This window comes from Choloepus didactylus, chromosome 2 (assembly GCF_015220235.1).
Source record: "Choloepus didactylus isolate mChoDid1 chromosome 2, mChoDid1.pri, whole genome shotgun sequence".
NCBI lineage: Eukaryota > Metazoa > Chordata > Mammalia > Pilosa > Megalonychidae > Choloepus > Choloepus didactylus.
Genome location: NC_051308.1, coordinates 211848138 through 211874964, shown reverse-complemented (window position 1 = coordinate 211874964; position 26827 = coordinate 211848138). Strand labels below are relative to the sequence as shown.

The window sequence follows — 26827 nt, the reverse complement described above, 5'->3', positions numbered from 1 at the left end:
CTGCATTGAGCTGAGAAAGTGACACTACATTATCACCCAATTTTTGGCCCAGCAGGCACACCACCAAAAGGGCAGTGCATGGTTTTAAACCTTGCTTCCAGTAAAAAAAGGTTGTACTATGTACACATTGACATAAAGATCCAGTTTAACTTGCATTTTTCAGTGCAGACTGAGAAGCCCTCTCTTGAACAGGAGTGAGAAATGCCCAGACTATGATCATCAGCTTCCCTAAAGGGCCTGAGAAGAAACTTTTCCTTCTCCCCCATCCCCACCCCCAGATACTCAAGAGGAAAACAGGCTAAACTGACTAACAAATCAGAAATACACATAATTCAGTTTTGCTGCCCCTCCTTCCCAATTATTAAGGAATGCACAATTTCCTGTCTATGTCACAACAGACCATTTACATAATATTGGATCTATGGAAATCTTTCTACTTTAGCTGAAGTGTATTTTAAAACTCTTCTATATTAGCCTGAGAATTGAAGATAAAATGGGGGAGAAGGAGAGAGTGTGAGAGAAAGAAGTTGATAAACTAGATTACTAACAGCTTTGTTTACTGGATTTAATGAAGGTTGGAGGCCTTTGTGCTTAAACAGCCAACACAGGTGGTATGGGGAATGGTATGGAAATGGCTCACCTTCCCCCACCCCCCACTACCCCCACCACCCACCCAAACATATTTCTGCTTGGTGGCATAGGAAAATTGTAAACTCCTTTAGCAATTGTTGTAGTTTCACAAATCAATGGTTTCAGCGACTCTGGAGAAGTCTGTTAGATTAAGGACCATGGAAGTGATTGCTAATATAAAAGTCTAGAAGGTGCTAGGTTTCTGCTTAGGAACAACCTGTTTCTTCCTTTCAGGCGTCACTTGGTTATGGTGAAGAAGGGAAAGACGGCAAGGGACCAAGAAGTGATGAAAAAGGGCCTCAAAAGTCAGCAGAAAACAGGACCCACAAAAGTTCTGAGAGCCTGAGGGGGGTGCCCAGGGGCACAGGGAAGGCTTGCATAGATTGAGCAGTTATTGAGAATGCATAATAGTGTTTCCCTATAGACAGCCTCATAGTACAGGGCTGACCCAGCATTAAAAACGAGTCCAGGCCAGGGCCACATGGGACAACGACCATCAAGCTACAAATATTGCACCAAGATAAGTGCTTTTCTTTTCACACCTCAATTTAAGTTGTAATTCTGAGCAAAAAATAAAACTTTGTGGAAAGTATATATATGTGTGTGTATATATATATATATATATATATATATATATATACACACACACACACACACACACACAAGTAATTGCAGCAATTGAGTTAAAGATAACATAATCTAAAGTGCTTTTTTCTTTTATTATTTCTTTAATATACCAATATGAGGTTTTGCAAACTTGTCCCTCCGGACGGACACATTCAGCATTATACAAATTCTCTCAGGAAAACCCACCCACCCTCCATTATCCCCATCGGCCCACTGCCTTGACCCTGAAACAAAACTCTTCGACTCTCCCAGGGGCGGTGAAGAGAAGTCCCTTGCCTTCTACCCAGAGAGGTCTTTGTACCTGAAGGCCCTTCCTGGGCTTTGTACCATGATCTCCTTCTAAAGGGGAGTGGGATTCAATACATGACCCCAACTTCTGTCAGTAAATTAATGATGCCCCCATGAGACTGGCTGTGATGAAGCCAGACTCTGGCAGGAAAGGCCAGGCCCCTTTCCCTCAATGCCGCACCCAAGTGCCTGGAAAGGGCCAAATTCACTAAGGCAGCTTGGCAGTACCAGCCAAGGTTTCCTCACCAACTCCTAAGCCCACGAATTCCAACCCCTGGTGCTGATGAGCACACTTTAAAGGGACAGCCTAACTGGGATGCTAGTGGGAGCTAACAATAGAAATCTGGGTGGAAGTAGTGAAGGTTACCATGGGAAGAAAAAAAGGTTGATTTCACCAGCCAGAAGTCTGCAAACTCTCTCTAACCTAATCCTAGGTAAATACCCAGATTTGGAAACCATATTCTCTATGAAGGCTCTTTCTGGCTCTAGCTCAGCCCAGGTTCTTGGCACACTACCCACACTAGAGGCCAGGCTAATGGAAGGGAGGTGGAGAGGGAAGGAGGGCTGGAAGAAGATGGAAGGAAAGACTGCCTACTTGTGGAATAAACCTGCCCTTCACAACCACTCACTATCATTTTAAGTACACTCCTGTTTTTTCAAAAGCTGATTGGATCTGATAGTCCCCCTTGTAATCTAGAGCCATCTTCAAAAAGCAGATACGTCAACTTCTTCAACTAGAAAAATCTGTCAACCTAAACACTGTTTTAAGATGCTTCCTTTATTAGCCCCAATATTTGGAGAGCAGAAAAGCCATCGATCTGGGTCAGGAGGCCCAACATGAGCACACCCTGGCTACCCAGGAAGAAGCAATATTTAAACTGTGGGCAGCTTCAAATGGCCTTCTCTGGGCTCCTCTTTCCCACCTCAGCTCCCAGGGAACCAGAATCCCAGGTGACAACAGCACTGGTGATGTGGTGAGGTCATTACTGCTCTCCTATACAAGTTGACTTTGGGATCCCATCTTGCTGCTCTCTCTCAGCAGTTGAAACGGCTTTGAGGGACTCAACAGTTCCCTCAAAGCTTCCTATGGGTGCAAGGCCTAGAGACAGCTAAGGACAACCCATGTTCAGTAGCTGATTTCCAGGAAGACTAACCTCGAGGTTAGTGGTAATAGATGATTCCTTCTGCTTTCTCAACTTCCCTGAGGTCAGTGGTCACCAGGACCCATCAGCCTTTTGGGAAGAAGAGTACAGAAGGTCAAAAAATAAAATTCTCCTGACTAGACTCCTGGGATGAGAAATCAGCTGCTTAAAAGTAAGCCCATTTCTCCTCATGGCAGTAACAACATTTACCAACACTGCCCTCTTGTCCAAGTCCATCCATAAATATCCTGGCTAAAACGCAGGGCTTCTGGTCTGCTCTGGATACTGCCTTGGCTAGCCCTGAGTATGCCTCAGAGAACAGGAGGGTGACAAATGTAAATCTCTTTACCTTAGAGAGTGGAAAAGGAAGGCAAAATTATGGCTGCTTTCTGCCTGATATCACGGACCAAAGAGTAGCCCTGTTTGGGGAAATCTGCTTTTTGCTCAAGGCAGAGAAAGGGCTCTTGGGAGGCAGAGGCCCATTCCAGACCCTGAGCTTTCCCTAGCTTCTGAGCTTGGTAAGCACAGTAGTTCTTTGCTAACACCCTCATAACTACATTAATATAGGAAAGTGTGGATTGTATTTTATGTTTTATTTTAAGAGGCAATGACTTGGGGCCAAAGGCAGATGGATAAAATTCTATACACAAATCCAAAATTTTTTTTTTCCTATAACACAACTTAATGAAACATTCCAAATGAGATAACTTATTGCAACATTTCAGGCTTTTTGGTGGAAGAAATTTTTTTTGTTTTGTTTTGTTTTGTTTTGTATTACCCTGAGTAAAAGATCATCGTTTTGTATTTTGTTTTGTTTAGAAATCATATAACTAAGCTGAGCACGTCATCTTTATTTGCACTGTACTAGGCTGTATGTAAAATCCAAAGGGGTGAGGGACAGAGGTGGGAAGGATCAACCAAAAGCCTGGAGAGAACCTGGAACCAGGACACTTGGCTTGCCAATTACATGCCACCTTATAAAAACTTCCTTACATCCGCACCTTCTCCTAATAAGCAAAATGCAGCCCTTCTGCTCTGAGGAAGCAAATTAAAGGCAAGGCAGACCACTGACAGCTCCCCGCCATAACCTACATGTCCACTCTGGGACAAAACAGGGATGTTCCCTAAGGAAAACACACTGTGATCTGCAAGGCCTAGCAACCAACTGAGAGAGAGAGAATTAGCAAGGCAAAGACTCTGATCGTGTTGCTAGAGCCTGCTCTGCACACACACCATGGATAGACAGCAGTTGGCTGAACCAAATCATCTCCACACACAGGCTGCAGGGCAGGCCTGAGGGGGCCCATTTGTGCTGTCGCTGGCTGGAGAACAACCCCTGCATTATCCACCATGAACTCCACGGACACCAAGCGCAAACAACAAAGCCATCTCTTCCAATCCCTGTCCAACTCACAGCTGTCTGACCTGCCTTTCCCACTTCTCTCTCTGACAGTGAGGGTCTGGCCATTTGAGCAAGCTTCAGCGTCAGATGCAAAAGACACACAGGGAAGAGCAGCACCCAAATCACTGAACTCTAATGCCCAAACCACAAAGACCCCAGTGCAAGTGATGGGCTATATCAGATTGATGGAAACCACACCCTTTCATTTAGAATTTTTATGCATACGAGTAACCTTAATTTCCATGTTCACATGACAATAAGCAAAAGTGACATACAGTGCAGCCAAATAGTTCATTTATAACTTAGCTTTTTTTTTTTTTTTTTTTCCTTTCCAAAGATCAGTTGCTTAAAATGGATGCTCCTGGGATGTGAATGAAGAAAATACATCTGAAAGGCGAGGATTTCAAAACAGTAGATCTCTTCATTTTTCAAATTTCTGACCCAAGGTGGTAGGCATCACTTGAACCTTATGCCTTCTGCTCACCCTCTTCCTGGAGGTGAGCACATACGGACCCTTCACTTGGAGAAGCTGCTGGTCAGACCCATCTCCTCTTCTCCCTGCAGTAGTGCTTCAATGGGAATCAGATTGGATGGGGTGTCCAGGTTCTGGAGGGACAGAAACTCTGACACATCCATGGCACTTAATGTTTCAGTTTGGGGGTCTGAAGGAATCTCCGCTTGTCTGTTTTGCTCGCAGGAAGAGGGTAGAGTGGAAGAGGACGGCAGGGGGGCAAGGGGTGAGGAAAAAGTCTGTGGTGGTAGCTGCAGGCTGGGCCCATCAGGAGGCTGGGGGCTTGGCTCTGGAGGGGGAGGGGAAGAACAGCCCTTTCTCCTGCTGGCTGCCCGCTCCTTTGCAGAGTCCCGGCATGCACACTGACACTGACATGCTTCCTCTTGTTTGATGATGATCACAGGAACACTGAGGCCAATCTGCTGTACAGAGCTCCCTGTGAAAGAGGCGAGAGAGACTGCTCTTCAAGTAGGCGCAGGGCAAGGGCATGAGGGACGGGTATACAGACTAGGGCAGGGCTGAGTGCCACAGAGGCAGGAACGGCAGGAAGGTGGGTGCCATGCTCCAGGCTTTGTTCTGCTTAAAATTGGACCACGTTCCTTCTCAGGAAAAAAACCTCTGACACTCCTCATCCTTTCCAAGATGAAGTCCCCCTTCCTTAGAGAGCCACACACACAGTCTAGATACACCCTCTCTTTCCAGCTTCATTTTCTGCTATTCTCCCCTGCACCCTCCATACATGCCTCCTCTTTCCTGATACATTCTTCATACCTCTGAGCCTGTGGACCCTTTCTTCTGCCTTAATTCCCCAGACACTGTCGCTCTCATCCTTCAGGATCAGCTCAATCCCCTCTTTTCCTGATGCCCCCAGGTATGGCTTCCCTTCCCTATAGGTTGGTACCAAGGGCTAGCCCAGTGAGGCCCACACGTGAGCTTCCTGATGCGAGTCCACAGTGCTCCTGTTTCTCCACACTATACAGGACTTGTTTAGCTCTGGCAGCTCGAGGGGCTCTGAGGTCTTTTAGGCCATCTTACTCATATTTGTAGCCCCAGAGTCTGACACAGTAGGTATCAGTAAGTTTCCTTTTAGTCAGCCTTTTGTGCATGTCTATTCTCTCACCTGTGTGTGTGTGTGTGTCTGGGTGTTATGCACATACACGCTCTGAATTCAGCTAGGCTTTGTGTGTCTCAACAAAGCTAGAGAGGCTGATGGGCAGAAGAAAGTGGGAGTTAGGAGACCTGAGAACTAGTGCTTTGGCTCTGCCACAAATTCACTATGTGATTTTGGGGGAGTCATTTAATTTTTCTGTGTCCCAGTTTCTTAATCTATAGCATAGAAAGTTTTGACAAAAGGACCGTTCATCTCTGTAAGAGTCTGAATCAGGTGCTATTTATTACTGTAATTAGAAAAGAGTCCAGGGAATTAACATATACCCTCTTTAGTATTAACTGTGATTCAAACTTTTTTCTGACTACATTAAAAACTGTATCTGAAGGGGAAAGAATCATTAGTAAAGAATGTTAAACACGGTATTTACATCATAAATGCGCTAACTTCCAACGACTATGAGAATATGAAATACTGTAATAAATAAATAATGTGACAAATTTAATTGCTGCTATTTAAAGATTTTTAACATTCTAAAAACTGAGAAGAAGTAATAATTAACTCATGCCTCAAGACCCAGAGAGTTTACTTTCTTTTAAAGCTATGCAGAATTACATACCTGTGCTACTGGCTACTGGTACTGCAGTAGTAAAAAACACATTCTCAACTTTAGACGCTTGCTGCTGGGGAAAAAAAAAATCACATTTATGGTCACTCAAACATGGCAGTCTCCACAATTGTAATGGTCACACCCTGGGACAGAAAACCCTGTGTCTAGGGATTTTTGTACTGAGTGATGTTTTGTTTGTGCTCTGACATGAGGTCACTAAACTTTTGACATTCAGTGCTGAATAATGTTGTCAGCTTTGTGCCTGACGACTTGGCTGTCTCCCCAGCTGCCTGGTCCAATAGGTTCTATGTGCCCAAAGGCTCTTCCAAGGGGGCTTTTCTCAAGCTGATGGTCTTCTCAGAGGGAACCCCTGGGTTGGATGGCATCCCCTCCAGGATTTCCACTCTACTTCCTACCCCCATACTTCCATAAAGGCTGGGAAGTTCTTTATTCCACTCAAGGATTAAGCTGCATGCTAAAGATAGGAGCTAAGGCTTCCTACCACAGCCAGAGCAGCCACTGTGCAGCAACTTGCTTCGAAGGCCCTGGGCACTGTGCTATAAGCTGCAAAGGACAAATGTTAAAGAGAAGGCCTCTTCAAACAGTCACATCTGGATTAAAGTCCAAGATCTGCTCCCTATTAATTGTTGATTTCAGGCAAGTTATTTAACCTTAGAGCTTAAGTTTCCTTATCCATAAAAATGGGAATGATAACCGAAGAACCTCCCAAAGGATCCTTGCAAGGATTAAATGAGATGAAGCACATAGAATACTTGGTACATACCAAAGATTCAAAAAACATTAGCTGTTTATATTATTACTAAGTAGGATTATGAAGTCACAGCCAAAAAATCACCCGTATCACTTTATTACTCTCCCTATTATATTGGCTAAAGGGTTTCTGCTTCCTTCAAGTCTTGTCTTAAAGGGGCTTTATTTTTTCATCCCTTTAAGAAAAAAAGTGCTGTAAAATGAGTATTAGAGGAAAGTAAAAGCTTTTGGCTAAGTTATAGGAGATGACACTATAAAATGATAGGAAATGAGAACCACATACAAAAAAAATACAAATAAGTGAATTGTGTGGAAAAGGGATGACACTTGTTCCATGCTGCTTCCCAAGGTAGATCCAGAAATTAATGTGTTGCCTCCAGAAGTGGTTGGCATCCCATTTCTGGAATTTGAGGTCTCTCATTATTTACCTCTACACTACCTTTCCAGTTTGTTTGATATGGTCACACATTCACCCACATATTTCCTACCTAGCAAATCCTTTCTCCATCTAATTCTTACCCATACTTCAAAGCTGAGCTGTGCGGCCATCCTCCAATAATTCTTAGTGCCTGAACCCCTCTTCTGAAAGGACAATGTAGTAGCCAAGAGCATAAGCTCCGGAGTCAGACTACTTTTGCTCAAATCCCAGCTTGGCCTCTTACGAGCTGTGTGACTTTGGGCTAATCACTTAATCTCTCTGAGCCTCAGCTCTCTATCAGTAAAATCATACCTACCTCCTAGACTGCTGTGAATGAGATAATGCATTAAAATTGCTTCGTTAGCACAGTGTGTGACATACAGAGATACAGATACATAGAGACTTTTAGTAAAAAGATCAATGGTTGCCAGGGGAGCAGGGAAGAGAAGGATGAATAGGTGCAACACCGAGGATTTTTAGGATGGCGAAACTATTCTAGATGATATTGTAATGGTGGATTCATGATACACATTTCTCAAAACCCACAGAACTATACAGCATAGAGAATAAACCCTAACGGGTAGTATGAACTTTAGGTAATAAAAATGTATCAATACAATACTTGTTCAACAACCAAAACAAATGTAACACACTAATGCAAGATGTTTATAATAGGGGATATTGGGGGAAGCTGGGGAGAAGGGGGTATATGGGAACTCTCTGTACCATCAGTTCAATTAAAAAAAACAAAACAAAACTAAAAACTAAAAATATACATAAAGTATCTAATTTAATGACTGACCCGTGATAGATATTCAGTTTCAAAAGTGCCTGATACATAGTAAGGGCACAATAAGTAATAGCTACTGCTATTGTTATTCCTCTTAATTACTATTATTATTATTATTATTATTTGGCACTTCATCTATTGGCAACATTAATTTCCTCTTAGGTATTTTAGCTTCTTTACCCAAAGTATAAGTTTTTATGAAAAAGAGATCATGTTTTCACTTTTCTGTACCCCCTCCCCACCCCACCCCCAAGTATCCAGTATGGTATCTGGCAAAACTAGGCTCTCAAAATATATTGAATTGAATGACTAAGTCCCTTCTTAAGAGCAAACACTTTCTTAGAAACCGCTTTTATGGTGGGCTTTGGGAGCACAGGCTAGTGTTCTGATTTGGTCATTGCTGTCCAGTTCTGTCTGACTAGGTTACATTAGTCCCTCACATCAGTCTGGCTCTGCCTAGGAGAGAACTTACTTTTCTGAAATGTTCTTGGGCCTCTGCAGTTTGTTGACTGCCTTCCTATACAGAAGATAGGATTAGACTAAGGATGGAATATGTGTTCAGTAACCTTGAAGGGTGTTTCTCTGCCTTCCTATTTGTAGGTATACCCCACAGTATTTCCTAAATTTATATACTAGATTATGGGGAAAATGACTAAGAGATAGAATCATGTGTTTCAGGGCAGATATGATAACCATTTTCCTTTTTGAAGTAAAAGCATCTGAACATGTCATCCATGTAAACACACTTCACCACACTGGATCTGTTTATACATAATACTTACAATTTGTTCTTGGTTTTGCGGTGAACTGGTGGCACCATTTAATATCCATTGTAAGTTCTGTTCTCCCATGACTAGGCTGGACTGCAGAATAGCCGTGCTGGGAGTTGGGGTGATGGTTATAGTAGGATTATTAGTCAGGACAGAGTTGGCACCCAGGGGCAGAGTCTGGACCATGGCTGGCAGAGGCTCAGTAGTACTTTGTGGTGGGGGTGGTGCTGCCATGACCGTTGCTGCTGCCGCTGCCGTAGAAGCCCCAGCAACAACAGAAAGTCCTGGTACAATGGGCTGCGGTGCCTGGGGGTGCGGAAGAAACTCTTGATGATTAGCAGCAAACTGTGTGCTGTGGGGAACAGGCACTTCTGGAGGTTGTAAGAGAGCAGGGGGGTTGCCAAATGCAGCTTGTTGGGAACCAGTTCCTAGAGAGGGAGCAGGAGGAGGTGCAGATGACGCTGAGGCTGGTAGTAGAGGCTGGGGTGGCTCGGAGATGCCAGGCTGCAGTACAAGTGGAAGAGATAAAGATGCTGAATTTCCTGTGGATGGTGGAACATCACTGACTGCCTCTGCATCACCATTAAAACTTTCAATCAAGGCAGCTGGCAAAAAAAAGAAATAGAAATATATATACATATCCCAAGCCTTATATGAGCCACAAAAATAGAGTTATTATAGGCTACATAAAAGACAGCTGATGTCCATTAGGGCCAATTCTTCACTAACAGGTTGGCTTTCTGATTTTCATTTAATGACACCTCTGGTCAAAGTACCAGGCTGCATGATCAACCTCACTTTCTAAATGTGAAAACCTAGTCTAGGTCTAACCACTAAGGCTTTTCTGGAAAACAAAATAGACATCCTCTTTTGGCATGTCCAGTGAATAGACTTCCTCACCATTGTGAAGAATCTTTATGAACAAATTTTCATCCAAACACAGTAATGATCTATACATCTGCAGCTTGGTTTCTGGTTCCTACCCACTCACAAACAGGGTACCACATCAGAAAAAGAAAGTGCTCACAGCTCCTCCCATTTTTTTTCAAGTCAACAAGAGCTTTAAAATACAGGGGTTTCTGGAAAAAGAGACCCTCCTCTTCAGGAGCTGAGGGAAGTAGGGTGAAAGATGGAATTGAACTGAAAGGCCCATACTTTACTAATCCTTCAAAGAAAGTCCACTTTATTCAAGCAATTGAAATATTATTTCACTTTCCCTGTCATTCACTGTGTCAAGAAGTGCGAATTCCGTTTCCCGCTGTTGAGCTGTGAGCAGTAGAGTCTTTATTAACAAACCTGTCTGTTGAGGATCTTCCTGAATTGCTGTATCATCTGAATTCTGGAACATTGATTCAAAGATGATTGCTGGTGAAATTGTGCTGAGGTCCTGGCCCTGTGTCTGAGGAAGAGAGGCAAAGACATGAGATGAGTCATCCCGAGGCAATTCTCCACCAAGTAAAAAACATTTTCAGAGAAAAACTAGAATGATCTTTTGATATGGTTCTTGTTTCCTACCTATCCTATTTCAAGGTGACATATTTCCATATACATCAGACACTGAAAATTCTGAGTCCTCAAATGCTCTAAAACAGGAGCTGGCAAACTATGACTTTATTTTTTCGTAAATAAAGTTTTACTGGAACACAGTCATGCTCATTCATTTACATATTGCCCATGGCTGCTTATGCACTACAAGGCAGAGTTGAGGAGTTGTGAAAGACTGGATAGTCTACAAAACCTAAAATATTTACTGTCTGTTTCTATACAAAAAAAAAAGTTTGCAGACCTCTCCTTGAAACGATCAAATCCTATATACAGGAGTTATTATTTTGTTTTTATGAAAATGGGACTGTATAATATTCATTACCCTGCAACTTACTTTTCTCTTGTAATAATATATTACAAGATATATATATGATAATATATATAAAATATATGCTTTCAAGTCATTACAAATCATCTATTATATTCTAAGAGTACGCATGATAATAAATCAAAGAATACAAAGAAGCTTACATTGACAAAATGGAATAACCCTAAACTTAATCAAAGGTCACAGACATTGGGAAAAAAGATGAAATGTGAAGAAAAAAAAAAAAGACTCTAATCCCTGAGAACCTGGTTGCTGGTAGGCACTAAAGACAATGACCACCTCCACTCTTTACTTTATATGAGGGGAGGGGGAATAAAAACAATTATTTTATCTCCAGTTCATCTCCAGTCTACCTCATTTTGTTGAGCAAAGGTGACAAAGTCAGGCAAGTAATATAAGTAAGTGAAGGGGGTTGGGGGAGGCTGTGGCAAACTGGAGAGCATTGGCCCACCCATTTAAAGTCCTTTTAGCTACCTGTGGTTAGGTGAATTGCAAGCCTGGTATTACCAAAGCTTGAAAAAGGTCAGCAATTTGGATTTTTATGTGAAATCTGATATGTAAATAAAACTAACAAAAAAAATTAAAAGCACTATGTAGAACAAACAAAACATTTCTTAGGGCCAGAGTTTCCCCAGTGCCAACTTATTATTTTTTTTTAATTAAATTCAGTTTTATTGAGATATATTCACATACCATACAAGCATCCATGGTGTACAATCAACTGTTCATAGTACCATCATATAGTTAGTCCCAATGCCAACTTGTTTTTTTAAGGACATTTTGCAACAGACTCTGCTTCTAGGAGGGAATACAGTTATCTTTCCAAATAGTGACTTTCCCTATTGCAGTTTTGATATAGCACTGGTTGGGATAAGAAATTACATGGGAATTTTGGGAAAGTTTTTCCAAAAAGCCACAAATGACATGTAAAGGCTAGCAGAGGACAAAGAAAAAGTTTAGAAACTCAGAAATGCATAAAATATATGTATAGTATTGTATAATATTAAAATATTTTATCTTTTAATACCATAAATATACAAAATTTCTTTTTTAAAGTTAAAATAAGTAAAAAAAATTTACATGGATTTTCCAGATCATGGGGGTGCCATGCCCCTAACCCCATGAGGTGGAAGGGATAACTGTACTCAGGATTACTCTGGTGCTGGGCAAATGTGTGGTGAACGTAACTGTCCACCAATCTGGAGGTACCCAGAGATGAAACTGCTCACTTGAGACAAAAGGTGCCAATTACTCCACTATGATCCCATCAACTAGAAGACTGACAGGGGAAGTTCAGTGAATCTGACTGCCAGGCATGATAGAAACTAAAGACAGAAATCTATGCAGAGTTGCCAGCTTCTAGTTCAAAGGGAGTTAAGAACCAAAGGCCAGGACAGTGGTCTTCAAACTTTTCACCATGACACAAAGTAAGAAATACATTTTATATTATACACACACACACATCAAACAAATGTCTATGAAACAGAAGACTTAATAAACTAAGTGTTTTGTAAATTGTAAAAAGCTTTTGAAAATGTAATTTCTTATCATAAGAACCATAAACCTAAGAAGTATAATAAATTGGACTGAATTTAACTTAGGAAAAAGAAAAGTCTATGAAACAGTGTTTACCCTTGCTATGTGCAATGTCCTCTTATATTTTTTATTTTGTTGATGTTTTTAAAATGCTAATTGCAAATCACTAATTTACAACCCAATGAAGACGTACAACCAGCTTGAAAAACAGCGAATTAGGAACTACCACCAATCTGTAAGCTTTGCAACTTCCACATGGTTATTTTTGTTCTACCCGCTTAAAAACAACTGATTATCATCAATAACACCCTTAAAAAGGAATGGGCCTTGTGCCTCTGTAAGACATGAACAAGAATGTTCATATCTTATAGATATGAAGACCATAATGACCCCAAATCAGAAACTATCCAAATGTCCAAAAACAGAACAAAAGACAAACTGTTAATTTTGCTTTGAGGATGAATGATCTATAACTAGATGCAACAAGATGGACTGATTTCTTAAACATAATGTTGCAGAAAAGAAGCCAGACACAAATGAGTATGTCTTATATAATTCCAATAAGATGAAGCACAAAAACAGGGGAAACTAATCTTAGATTGCTAGAAGTCAGGATAGCAGTTATCTTTATGGAGAGGCAGTGGCTGGAACTGGGAATTAGGGGGATTCTTGGGTGCTGGTAATGTTCTGTTTCTTGATCTGGGTGTTGGTTCCATGGGTGTGATAAATTTTGATAATTTATTAAGCAGTATATTTATGATATGTGTACTTTTCTGCATGTATATTATACCTCAATAAAAAGTTTTTTTAAATAAAATAAAAAAGAGAAGTGCTGAGGGGTTAGCTACTCAGCCACTGCTACGCTTTAGGGCAAAAACCCTGGGGAAATGGTGAGTGGGAGCTGCACCCAAAAGTAGAGAAGACAAGAACAGTCTGAGACTGTGGGAATTGGAGCAAAGAGAGAGCTAAGAGGGCCACCTCCTAGCAGCGTCAGCCCTCCTTCGTTAAAGTATCTGAGTGAACCAAAGTTCACTTCTAAGGACACATAAACACAGTCCAGAAACTCAAATGATTATCTCATAAAAATTTATCATTGGATTTTACCAATTCATAACTTTTTTAAAACAAAGCAAAGCAAAATTAATCCTATTACCTCAAGAATACTTTGAAAGATGAAATACGAGACTTTCCAATTCTGGAATAAAGGCTGGTTGCTGAGGCACAATATGTAATTTGACTTCAAGAGATAGAGCTCTTCTCTCTCTTGCTCATGGAAATTGTGACAGAAAAGGTTTCCTTTTTTGTAAGTACTTAATGTCCCTTTATACCAGGGTATCTCACCTGGTGACCATAGGGCTCCAGAAAGTTCTTCAGTCATATGTCACAGCACTGGCTAGGGAGTGCACTACTAAGCCATTTAATAGTGTCAAAGATCAAAAGGATATTATATTCAGAAGTCTTAGAGCTGGCTAGCTCAGAGGGCAGAGGGCACCCAGGCCAACCAGTGTAGAAATTCCTTTTAGAACACTAGTTATGAAATGTGAATTTACATTAAAATCACATGATGTATTTATTTCATCTTTTTTTCTTGTACTTCTGAATGGCTCATTTCTATCGATCTATCTTCAACTTAACAGATTCTTTCTTTGGTCATTTTCAATCTGCTATCAAGCCCATCCCAATGTGTTTTTTTTTGTTTGTTTTATTTCAGATATCATATTTTTCAGTTCCAAATTTCCATTTGGTACATTTTTCATAGTTTCTATTTCTCTGCTTAGAGTTCCTATTTTTTCAATCATTACAAGCATATTCCATTCTTGAGCATATAATAGCTGTTTATAAATCCTTGTCCACTAATTCCAACATCTGGGACATCTCAAGATCAGTTTCCACAGATTATCTTTTCTCTTGAATAGAGATCATGTTATCCTATTTCTTCACATGTCTACTAATTTTGGATTGTCCTGGATACTGCAAATGAGATGGTGCAGATACTCTGGATTCTTTTATACTTCTCTGAAGAGTGGTGGTTTTGTTTGTATGCTTTAACAGGCTCCTTACTTAGCTATGCTCACACTCCAAACTCTGTCTCCCTTGCAGTAGGTAGCAGCAATTTCTGTTCAGTTCTTCAGTTTTAGCTGGGCTGCTTAGAGTCCACATATCCACAGTTCAGGCTGGGTCAGACAGAGATTTGGGCAGTTTATCCATAGAATTTGGGTCTCCCCTCTTGTGGCCCTTTCTTTTCTAGGCTATTTCCCCATACTTTCCAGATACTGTGGTTGCCCTGAACTCTGTCCTCTGGTTATTCAAGCCAGTTAAGACTAAGTTTTTACTGAGTTTTGGCCACCTCGTTTGTTGCCAACTGTGGTGATTAGCCATAAAATCTGAAAACCTACCCAAGTATCCCCCCTTCTTCCAAAGTTATGTCCAGTTTCTGACTGTTTTAAAAAAACAACAAAACAAAACACAACTTGTTCTGAAATACTTTAAGGCTTATAGGACAGTTTCAAAAATAATACAAACTCCAAACAGAGAACTTCAACATACAGATACTCCCCTCTACTCCCAAGATACATAGATCCACCAATTTTAACATTTTGCTACATTTGCCATATTTATCTATCCATCCATCCATCCATCCATCCATCCATCTGTCCATCCACTTTCTGAACACTTGAGTGTAGGCTGTGTACATCATGCTCCTTGAACACTTCATACTGCCACGTATATTTCTTAAGAACAAGGATGTCACTTATATAACTAATTTAAGTGCACTTTTATCAAGTTCAAGAAACTTAACATTGATATAAAGTTCAGTCTATATTCCAATTTTTCCATATATTCCAATAATGTCCCCTTTGGGCCTTTTCTCCACCCTTGATAGACCCCATCCAGGAACATGCATTGCATTTAACTGTTGTCATCTCTTTAGTTGCTCTTTCTTTTCTTTTCTTAATTGTTGGAACATATATACAACATAAACTTGCCCATCACAACCACTTCCAAGCGTACTATTCAATGGGATTAATCACATTCACAATACTGCAGTACCCTCATCACCATCCATTACTAACTAAAACCTTCCAGTCTCCCCAAACGGAAACCTTATATATAATATGCTTTAACTCCCCATCCCACTGACCACCACCCCTGGCAACCCATACTCTTAAGTTCTGTCTCCATGAGCTTGCATATTCTCTGATATTTTCTTTGTAGTTACTATGGAGCTTAAATTTAACATCTTAAATCTACAATACTCTTGTTTGCTTTGATACCAACTAACTTCAACTGTATATAGAAAGTATGTTCCTATACCCCTCTGTCCCCCACCTTTACGTAGTTCTTGTTACACATTACATATTTATACATCATGAGTCCAGAATCACTTATTCCATTACATTTTATGCTTTTGCCTTTAGAGGTGGAATTACAAACCAAAAGTACAATAGTACTGGCATTTATATTTACCTATGTCATTACCCTCACCCAAGAGCTTTATTTCTTCATGTGGCGTCAATTGTCTATTGTCCTTTGTTTCAACATACTATTCTCTTTAGCATCTCTTGTAGAGCCAGTTTAGTGGTGATGAACTCCCTCAGCTTTTATTTATCTGGAAATGTCTTAATTCCTCCTCATTTTTGAAGGACAGTTTTGCAGGATATAGGATTCTCAGTTGGCAATTTTTTGCTGTCAGCACTTTAAAATGTGTCATCCCACTGCCTTCTTGTCTTCATGGTTTCTGATGAGAAATTGGCACTTTATCTTATTGAGGCTCTCTTAAACATGACATGTTGCTTTTCTCTGTGGCTTTCAGAATTCTCTATTTTTGGCATTCAATAGTTTGATTATAATATGCTGCAGCATGGGTCTATTTGGGTTTATCCTGGTTGGAGTTTGTTGAGCATAATGGATGTGTATATTCATGTCTTTCGTTAAACTTGGGATGTTTTCAGTCATTCTTTCTTTGAATATTCTCTCTGCCCCTTTTCTCTTTCTTCTCCTGCTGGGACTCCCACAACATGTATACTAGCATGCTTGGTAGTATCCCATAGGTTCCTTAGGCTTTCTTCACTTCTCTTCATTCTTTCTTTGTTCAGCTCCTTATACTGGAATTATCTTATCTTCAAGTTCTCAGCTTATTTCTTCTGCCAGCTCCAATCTGCTGTTGAACCCCTCTAGGGAATTTTTAATTTCTGTTACCGTGGTCTTCAGCTGTTTGGTTCCTTCTCATAACTTCCATCTTTCTATTGTATTCACTTTGTGTTCATCTATCACTTTTCTGATTTCCTTTAATTCTTTGTTCATGCTTTCCTTTAGCTATTTGAGCACCTTAAGGACCATTTTTTAAAAGTCTTGATTATGAACTCCCTAAGGTTCTGAATGTCTAGGTGTGTTACCTGGAGAGGCATAAACCATTCAAAAGCAAGGGCCATGTGAGTTATTTTATTTAAAAAAAACTGATATTCTTAGAAGAATCTCTTACATTTCTTAAAGATGGTTAACAAAGTAAGAGTACCTAAGCTATCCCAGGACTCAGACTCCAGAATAACAAAAGCTGCAAAAATGTGAAATTCATATTTGTAAAATTGGTTTTTATCATTTACAAAGTGATTTCACATGTCCTCATTTACTATTCATATAAACTTTGAAATATTTTATATTTGCATTTCAAATATGAGAAAATTGATGCTAACAAAGGGGCAATGAACTACACAAGGACATATGATTAGCGGAAAACAAACCCAGTGCTTCTGACTGAAAAATTCATCTTCCTTCCATTATACCACAGTGTTCCCAATATGGGGATCCAAGGAATCCTTACTCAGGGTAGCACTGAGGATTTATTATTCAAATACGGCTGCTCAGGCTAATTCTGAACTCTAGTTCCTAGAATGCCAGTCGTGATTTGCACACTTTGTGTAGTAACCCTTTTTTTCCTCATGTGGACAAGATGCCCCCATTCACGCATGCATTCAACAAATATTTATTGAACGTCTATTACGTATTAGGCACTGTTTCAAACACAGGGATATAATAATGAACAAAACAATGTCCTTGCCCTGAAAGAGCTAACATTCTAGTGGGGAGAGAAGAACAAAAAACCAAATAAATATATAATATGCAAGATGATGATAAGTACTATGGAGGTAAAGAGAATGGGGAATGCTGAAGTAGGGGCTGCTATTTTATAATACAGAATGGTTTTCAGATAAGGCCATATTTGAACAGAGACTAACGAAAAGAGGGAGGGAGCCATGCACATGTCTGGGGCAAGTATTCCAAGCAGAGGGACAAGTACAAAGGTATGGAGGCAAGACTGGCTTTCTTTGTTCAAAGGACCAAAAGGAGAACAATATGGCAGAAGGGAGGGGAAAAGAAGTAAATGAGGTGAGAGAGGTGATCACACCAGATTGTATACGGCTTTGTAGCCCATTAAAAAGATTTAAACTTTTATTTTAAGTGATACAAGAAGATACACAGATGCCTATGAGGACAGAAATTACTTGCCATATGGTTTAGAAAGGTCCCTCTGGCTGATATATGTAGACTAACCTGTTGCAGTGTGGAGTGGAATGGGCAGAGGAAGACAGAAAAGATACTAAAACAACTACTGAGCAGGTTACTGCAATTATCCAGGCAAGAAAGGATAGTGGGGCTTGAAAGAAGTAATCAGAAGTGATGAGATTCTAGATATATTCTCAAAGTTTGCTGGTAGATTGGATGTGGAGTATGAGAAAAGGAGAGTAGTCAATAAATACTCCAAGATTTTTGGCATCTGCTACAAGAAAAACAGAGACACCATTTATTAAGGTAGGAAAGACTGCTGGAGGAATGAGTTTGGACATGTCAGGTTTAAGATGCCTAACAGATACCTGAGTGGAGATGTTTAGTAGGTGGTTGAATATACAAAGCCTGGAGTTCAGGGAGAGATCTAGATTGGAGACACAAATTAAGGGCTCAAAGGCAATACAGATGGCATTTAAAGCCCTGAAAACAGATGAGATTTACTCCATTGGGGAGTAAATAGGACCCAGAAAAGATGAGATCTGAAGTGTGAGCACTGGGACACTCCAATGTTTAGAGGTTGCTGGCAGTTGTCCTTGGATTATTACAAAAATGAAAAATTGATCATGACTTAATAAATGAAGCTTAGTAAACAAAGACTCTCAAATCTCCAATTTTTAAAAAATCTGTCTTTACAAATGAAGACCTCAGGCAACCAGGCCCCAGAGGCTGCACTTTTCATATCTAACGCTATTTTGTCTCTCAATGTAGGGGTTAAGAACTGGGCTCTGGAATCAGACTGCCTGCCTAAATTAGACTAATTTATAAGCTATGGAAACTTAGGGCAAGTTATTTAATTTGTCTTTGCTTTGAGTTTCTCTATCAGTAAAACGGGGATAATAACAGTATCTACCTAACAGAATTTCTGTGAGAAGTTTGTTAATCCATTTAGAAGCACTTAGCACAGTGCCTGGCACATAGTAAATATTCAATAAATATTAGCTATTATTAACAAAACACAGGGTTGGGGTTCCTTTTAAATGGACACTTTGTTGTTTAAAAATTGAAAACCACAGAACTAGAGCATGTTGTCTCTCTCCAAATCAAAATCATAGTACACATTCCAGGAACCTGATTATTCAAAAGGGGTCAATGTGCTTCAGTTTCTCTATCTGTAAAATGCAGATTATAATAGTACTCACTTCACAGGTTTAAAAGACATAAGGTAGTGCTCAATACCAAATTAGAAGTAGTAACAATAAATTTATCCCAAGATCTCTCCGGAATGGAGCTATAGGGAAGAAGGAAATAAGGAAGATGGGCTTGGTAAAGAAGAAGTGACAAAACTGCCTAAAACTCTTCAGAGGCTTGTCGTGTGGTTCAGTATCTTAACCCAGTGGCTCTCAAACTTTTTAGTAGGCAGATAATTCAAAAGGACAAGTGACCCTCCTGCAGACCCTGCCTGGCTCCCCAAGGATAGATATGTGAAGCAAATCATTAATTCATATCCCAAACTCAAGTACAAATACGTCATTTTTATAGACACGAATGGGAAAACAAAAGCCTCTTAGAGCATCTGACTGATCCTCTGAAAGCCATTCTGAGACTGCTGGTTTTAAGAACACCATTTTCCACCATACCTGATGAAAATGAGGCAGAGTTGAATCAGAAGTTTAAGTACAGGGAGCTTGGTGAAATCTCTGGCTTCCACCACCCATCACAAAGATATAGATCTTGACTCTGATTTCTTCCCTCTCGCTAACAGATATATAGAGAATAAGTTTTAACCTTTTATTTTGATACACAAACAATTGTTGCTGTTCTGTAGTGACCAGATCAAAAAAAAAAGAAACAAACCACTGCGCACCTCTGATCCATTGTGATTTGGAAGTGCATTGTATGAGTGTCCTTTGTTATCATGACCTTTCATATGACTTTTGAGACTGTATTGAGTGCTGAATGTTTTCTCACAGCCATTACTGGGGCAGAAAAAGGGCCTTTCACCTGCAAAAATGACAAAGCAGCATTAATTTTACCATAAAGTCATTTCATCGGACTAAGAAATCCACCTTTCCCTATCAAAGGGAAGTAAATATTCTTAGGAAGGTTCAGGTAAGAGTTGTTAAAAGATGGATAAATTACATGTTAATCATCTCAGGCCTAAAACTTAATGCAGTGCAAGGAAAAGAAAGGGCCGGCTCGTGAGAAGTCTAAAGAGAAGATTAGTTTTTTCACAGGTTCTTTTTTAAGGCATCTCTGTATTGCTATCATTTCTTAAAATTGGACTCCTGAATTGACCTTTTAACCCTTTTACCTCTGAAAGAAACTTAAACATTATAGCTGATTAAGCTTGCTTCCTCCACACAGCTTTAAAGGGCTCAATGGAAACACAGACATCTCTGGGCTTGATGAAGGTTAAAATTAAAAAAAACAGCCTAAACTCACCAGTATGTGTACGGACATGAGTTTTAAGGTGGTGGCTTGCTGCAAATGCTTTTCCACAACCATCATGATCACACCTAAGCACGTATTAAGAAAAGAAAAACAGAAATCATTAGCTAATAGACCTTTAATCTTCAACATCTTTTACAAATATATACTAAAACAAATGTTAGGAACACCAAGATCAGATGAATAAAAACTGGTTTTACAGATGGGATTGGGACGTCCTTGGAAAAGGTGACATATTTTGGATGTGATGGCCTGTATAAATACTTCTTGTCCTACAGGTAAAGCACATGTTGAGAGCCTGACAATAGATGTCTTTCCATGAATTCCTTAACACAACTTTATTAACAAGGAGAAATGGAATGGAAAATCTACTGCCAGTGGAATATTAGCAACATCAGTGGTCGATACAGAGGCTCTCACACATGCATGGGAGCCTGAACTATAACATTAGAACAGAAAATCAGTCAGAATTTTTTGACTGTAATGACTTATCCATACTCTTCAGTGTTGAGATCTACTCTTTCCCCTTTTCTTTCTTGATAACCAAAACCACAAATAATCTTTCTGTCCTCAGAACTCTGCGTTCTTCTTTGATGGCACCTCTCACTTCCAATTTCATGGGATCTTTATGGGTGGTACATTTGTTATCTGTTCTCATAGATTGTAAACTCTTCAAGGGCAGGGTCCATGTAGCTCTTCAGATTTGCTGTAGTTCCTGCACACAGCAGGCATTCAATAATTATTTACATTGAATGAATCCATTTCCTTATAAATTAAAATACTTTCTTTAAACAGAAAGCTTCCTTAAGCATTTTAATTTTTAATTACATATAATCATGAGGTCTGATGTCCCATCTAGTATTCAAGAAGAAATTCCACTAGTAGTTTTAATCATCACACAAATAAATGCACATAACTGAGTAGAAGTCAGAGTCCCCTCAGCAGCCTATGGGGGGAAAAAGTAATCAAAGCTTCAGCATCTGGAGAGTAACCAGCTAGAATCTAACTATTCTTGCTTCTAAAGGGGCCATGACTCAGAAATTCATTTGCAATTTAAAAACTACAATTCCATTTAATTGGTATTTAAGACTTGACTTTCCCTGAAGACTTTTTTTTTAAATAACTTTTGTTTTTAATGAGCAAGAGTTAACCTGTTCCAGAAGATGGCAGCATAGAGAGGAGTAGAAGCTAGTTTTCCCCCTGGAACAACTAATAAACAACCAGGAACAACTAGTAAATAATCTGGAATAAATGCAGGGGGACAAATGTGACTGTCCACTGATCATACACCAACCTGAATTGGGAGGAATGCCCGAGATCGCAGCATAAAATCTGTAAGTAAAAACTGAGGATCCAAGCCGGAAGACTCCCCCTGCCCTGACCCCACCCCCCACGGCCCGAACTGCAAAGCCTCTCGGTGCTAGAGAGCAGCACTCTCCAAGCAAGTGAACATAACTCAGCTGAGCTCCATCTGGGGGTTTAATTAACAAACGTGGACTGCTCAATACAAGATATGAATCCCCAACAAGCAGACAGAGGCTTTTGGTGACGACCGACTTTGGAGAGCCAGAAGGGGGCTTTCTGTCTCTCTTTTGGCTCAGTGGAGAAAGCCTCAGCCATTTTCAGTTCCTAGCCCTCTGACCCAGACAAGGGTGGAGATGACCTCTCCCTAGGGGGTGTATTTTCCCTAAGAGGAAGAAGGTGGCGCCAAGCTCTACTACCCACCTTCCATTCAGAACCAGACCCCAGAGCCTGGGGGAAAACAGCCAAGGGCCGCACCTCCTTACATCAGTCTGGAGCTACAGGCTGACAGGTGCCACCTGCTGGGCAAAAAAGCACAGTGGCTTGAGGTCTCACAGGGTGTACCAATCTTCTAAGACTCACCGTTAGGGAGATGTGATACTATTGCCTCCTTCTGAGACCTGAGCCCATTCTGTCTGGGAAAAACTGATTGGGGTAACCAAGGAAATCAGACGCCTATACAAGAGAAAACAACAACCAACACTAAGAAAAACATGGCCCAGTCAAAGGAACAAACTTACACTTCAACTGAGATACAGGAATTCAAACAACTAATACTAAATCAATTCAAGAAGTTTAGGGAAGATATGGCAAAAGAGATGAAGTGTATAATGGAAACACTGGGCGTACTTAAGGTAGAAATCGTAAGTTCGAGAAAACAACTGGCAGAATCTATGGAAACGAAAGGCACAATACAAGAGATGAAAGACAAAATGGAAACATAGAACAGCAGATCTCAAGAGGCAGAAGAAAACACTCAAGAACTGGAGAACAAGGCACCTGAAAGCCTACACACAATAGAACAGATAGAGAAAAGAATGGAAAAATATGAGCAATGTCTCCGGGAACTTAAGGACAAAATGAAATGCAGGAATGTACGTGTCATTGGTGTCCCAGAAGGAGAAGAGAAAGGAATAGGGGCAGAAGCAATAATAGAAGAAACAGTCAACAAAAATTTCCCATCTCTTACGAAAGACATAAAATTATGGATCCAAGAAGCACACTGTACTCCAAACAGAATAGATATGAATAGGCCTACAGCAAGACACTTAATTAATCAGATCATCAAACGTCAAAGACAAAGAGAGACTGCAGAAAGCAGCAAGAGAAAAGTGATCCATCACATACAAAGGAAGCTTGTTAAGACTATGTGCAGATTTCTCAATAGAAACCATGGAGGCAAGAAGGAAGTGGGGTGATATGTTTAAGATACTGTAAGAGGAAAACCACCAACCAAGAATCCTATATCCAGCAAAACTGTCCTTCAAATATGAGGGAGAGCTTAAAATGTTCTCTGACAAACAGAAAATGATGGAGTTTGTGAACAAGATACCTGCTCTACAGGGAACACTAAAGGAAGCACTGCAGACAGAAAGGAAAAGACAAGAGTGAGAGATTTGGAAAACAATTTTGGGAGATAGTAGCACAGCAATGTAAGTACACTGAACAAAGATGACTGTGAGCATGGTTGAAAGAGGAAGGTTAGGATCATGTGGGACACCAGAACAAAAGATGAAAGATAAAGACTGGGACTGTATAACTCAGCGAAACCTAGGGTGTTCAAAGATTGTAATAAAAGGTACAAATATGTTTTTAGATGAGGTAGAACAAATGAATGTCAACATGGCAAGGTGTTAAAAATAGGGTGGGATTGGGGGGAAATACAATCCATGCAAACAGAAACATGGTATTATGCTTCCTTTAATATATAACAAAGGCAATATACCAAAGCTAAATGCATATGGCGGGGGGGACATAGGGGAAGGGTATGGCATTGGTGATGTTGTCTGACTCTTTATTCTACTTTAGTTTAATGCCATCTTTCCTTTTGTTGCTTTCTGGATGTCATGTTTTTTTTCTCTCTCTTTTTTCTTTTTCTTTTGTCTCTCTACCTTCTTTGACTCTTCCTCCTTCTTTGTGAAAGAAATGGAGATGTCCTTATATAGATAGTGGTGATAGCGCTGACTACGTAAATACGTGACTATACAGGGAACCAATGATTGTTTACTTAGGACGGAAAGTATGGTGTGTGAACAAAACCATCTTAAAAAAATGGGTTGATGAAGAAACTTTGAGGGCACTATATTGAGTGAAATAAGACAGACACATAGGGATAAATATTGCAGGGTCTCACTGATAGGAACTAATTATAATATGTAAACTCATAGACATGAAATATAAGTTACCAGGATATAGAATGAGACTAAAGAATGGGGAATGATTGCTTATTATGAGCAGAATGTTCAACTATGGTGAACTTAAATGTTTGGAAATGGACAGAGGTGATGGTAGCACGTTATGAGGATAACTACCAGTGCTGAATGGTGTGTGAAGGTAGTGGAAAGGGGAAGCTTAGAGTCATGAATGTCACCAGAAGGAACGTTGGAGGTTAAAAAATGGGAATGTATTAAACAGTGAATCTTGTGGTGGACAATGTCCGTGATTAACCACTATAACTAGAAGTTAATAATAGAGAGGCATATAGGAAAAAAATACATATACTTACTGCAAACTATATACTACAGTTAGTGCTTTAACATTATTTCATCAACACAAATGTACTATACCAAAGCTATGAATCAATAATGGAGGGGGTGGTGGTTAGGGGTGTGGGAGGATTGGAGTTTCCTTTTTTTGTCTTTATTTCTTTTCTGGAGTAACGATAATGTTCTAAAAATTGAAAAAAAATTGTGGTGATGGATGCACAGCTGTATGATGGTACCATGGGCAACTGATTGTACACTTTGGATCTTTGGATAGTTGTATGGTATGTGAACAATCTCAATAAAAAATTAAAAATTATTTAGAAAAAAAAAGAAGTTAACCAGTTCCAAATTTCCCATTAGGCACTATAGGAAGCTGTAGTACTTACAAGCAGTAAGTTATTAGGTGTTACTGAATAAATTCAACACAGTAGTCTTAATGGTTTAAAGATAATCTGATTCCCAGAGAGTTCCTGATTTATTGTTACTTTCAAGAGCACTGAAAAATTTAGGAAAAACCTTGATATTTAACATTTTATGTTAAATATAATTCAAATTGTGATACCAAGTTTTTTTTTCCTTAAGTTCAATTTTATTGAGATAGATTCACATACCATACAATCATCCACGGTGTACAATCAATTGCTCACAGCACCATTATAAAGTTGTGCATTCATCACCACCATCCATTTTTGAACATTTTCATTACCACACACAAAACAGAATAAGAATAGAAGTTAAAGTGAAAAAGAACACCCAAAACATCCCATACCCCCCATCCCTCCCTATTATTCATTTACTGTTTGTCCTCATTTTTCTAGTCATCTGTCCATACACTGTATAAAGAGAGTGGGAGCCACAAAGTTTTCACAATCACACAGTCACACAGTGTAAGCTATATAGTTATACAATCATCTTCAAGAATCAAGGCTACTGGGTTGCACTTCATGTTGTCATTCAGTTCCCTAAGACGCTGCTCATATTTTTCCATTCTTTTCTCTTATCTGTTTTTTTGTGTGCAGAATTTCAGATATCCTGGTCTCCAATTCATGAATCTTTTCTTCTGCCTCTTTAAATCTGTTGTTGTATGTCTTCGTTTTTTCATCTCCTGTATTATGCCTTTCATTCCCATAAGTTCTGCAAATTGTTTTTTCACACTTTTGAGTTCTTCGTTACATTCACCCAATGTCTTTTTTATATCGTTCATCTCTTTGCCATACCTTCCTTCAACGTGTTGATTTGATTTTTGGATTGATTTAGGAGACTTGTTTGATAACTAATTTGTTTGTTTGTTTCTAATTTGTTGTTTCAATTCCTATATCTCAGTTGAAGTGTAAGTTTGTTCCTTTGACTGGGCCATATCCTTGTTTTTCCTAAGATGACTTGAAATTTTTTGTTGTCTAGGCATCTAGTTTCTTTTATTACCCCAGTCAGATTTTCCTAGACCAGACGGGCCCAGGTCTCTGGAGGAAGGTCTAATCAGTATCACGTTCCCCTGAGGATGAAACCCAGCACGTTGTCTGACTTTCCTGTGAGGCCTCTAATCTCTGTACTTTTCCTATCCTGCCCAGCAGGTGGTGCTTGTCAGCCTGCAGTTCCCCACTAGTGTAAAGAGGTGTGGTTCCTTTAATTCTCAGTGGACCCTGTCCTGACCAGGGGTTGAGGGTGTCAGAAGCCAAGCCTAAGCTGTTTCTGTTTTGTATTTCCCCATACCCCTAGCCCTGGGGTCTGAATTCTCTGAAGGAGGGCTTCCACTTGAGCTGGGCCCTGCCTCCCTTTCCTAAGGAAGATATACTCTTTTGGGAGTTATCTTCTACACTTGAATTTCTCCTTTGTCTCTCTGACTCTGTTAACTCTACCCTCGCCTGGGTCAGCACTGACAATTGAAAAATGCCTGAGGCTTTCTGTCATGACCTGCTTGGAATGAGAGAAAAAAAAAAGGGCGGAAGAGAGCAAAAGCCCCTTTTCAGGACCAGTCCCCAGACCCCAGTTTTGCTGGTCAACCAGTGTTGGTACCTGGTTCTCTGTGCCCCCTTTCTTGGGAAACAGCCATTTTCCAGTATTCTGAGCTCAGCCATCTCCAAAAGCCTCTGTTTTTTACTTAGTTATGTATTTTTTTTCCTTCAGCCCTGCTTCCTGTCTGCTGGGAGGAACCTAAGATTCCTCCTTGCTCTGGTTTTAACTGTGCTTGTAGTTTGTATTCAGTAGTCCAAATTTGTTAATTATAACTGCTATTGGAGTTTGGTTGAGCTACATTCCCTTGCTCCCGGCAAGGACTGCTTCTCTCCCCCACAGCAAAGTTTTGCAACTCAGCCTGCCGTGCTGGTGCGAGAGGGGCACCGGTTCTGCAGTTTGGGGAGCTTTACTTACAGTTTTTATGCTGCAATCTCA

At 40.0% G+C, this 26827-nt stretch overlaps 1 protein-coding gene across 3 annotated transcripts in view; it reads right to left on the bottom strand.

Annotated features, from left to right (window-relative positions):
• Nucleotides 1-4361: 4361 nt before the first annotated feature.
• Nucleotides 4362-26827, bottom strand: part of MTF1 (metal regulatory transcription factor 1) — a 45838-nt gene continuing 23372 nt past the window's right edge. For 2 of the 3 annotated variants that reach the window (XM_037827672.1, XM_037827673.1), the window contains exons 5-10: nt 20427-20500; nt 19849-19985; nt 10364-10466; nt 9080-9672; nt 6328-6391; nt 4362-5036 (exon numbers count right to left, since the gene is read on the bottom strand). In XM_037827672.1, coding sequence (XP_037683600.1) covers nt 4606-5036; nt 6328-6391; nt 9080-9672; nt 10364-10466; nt 19849-19985; nt 20427-20500 — 1402 coding nt within the window. In that variant the 3' untranslated portion in view covers nt 4362-4605. The remainder of the gene's footprint in view (nt 5037-6327; nt 6392-9079; nt 9673-10363; nt 10467-19848; nt 19986-20426; nt 20501-26827) is intronic. The other variant, XM_037827674.1, reaches the window with a different exon arrangement.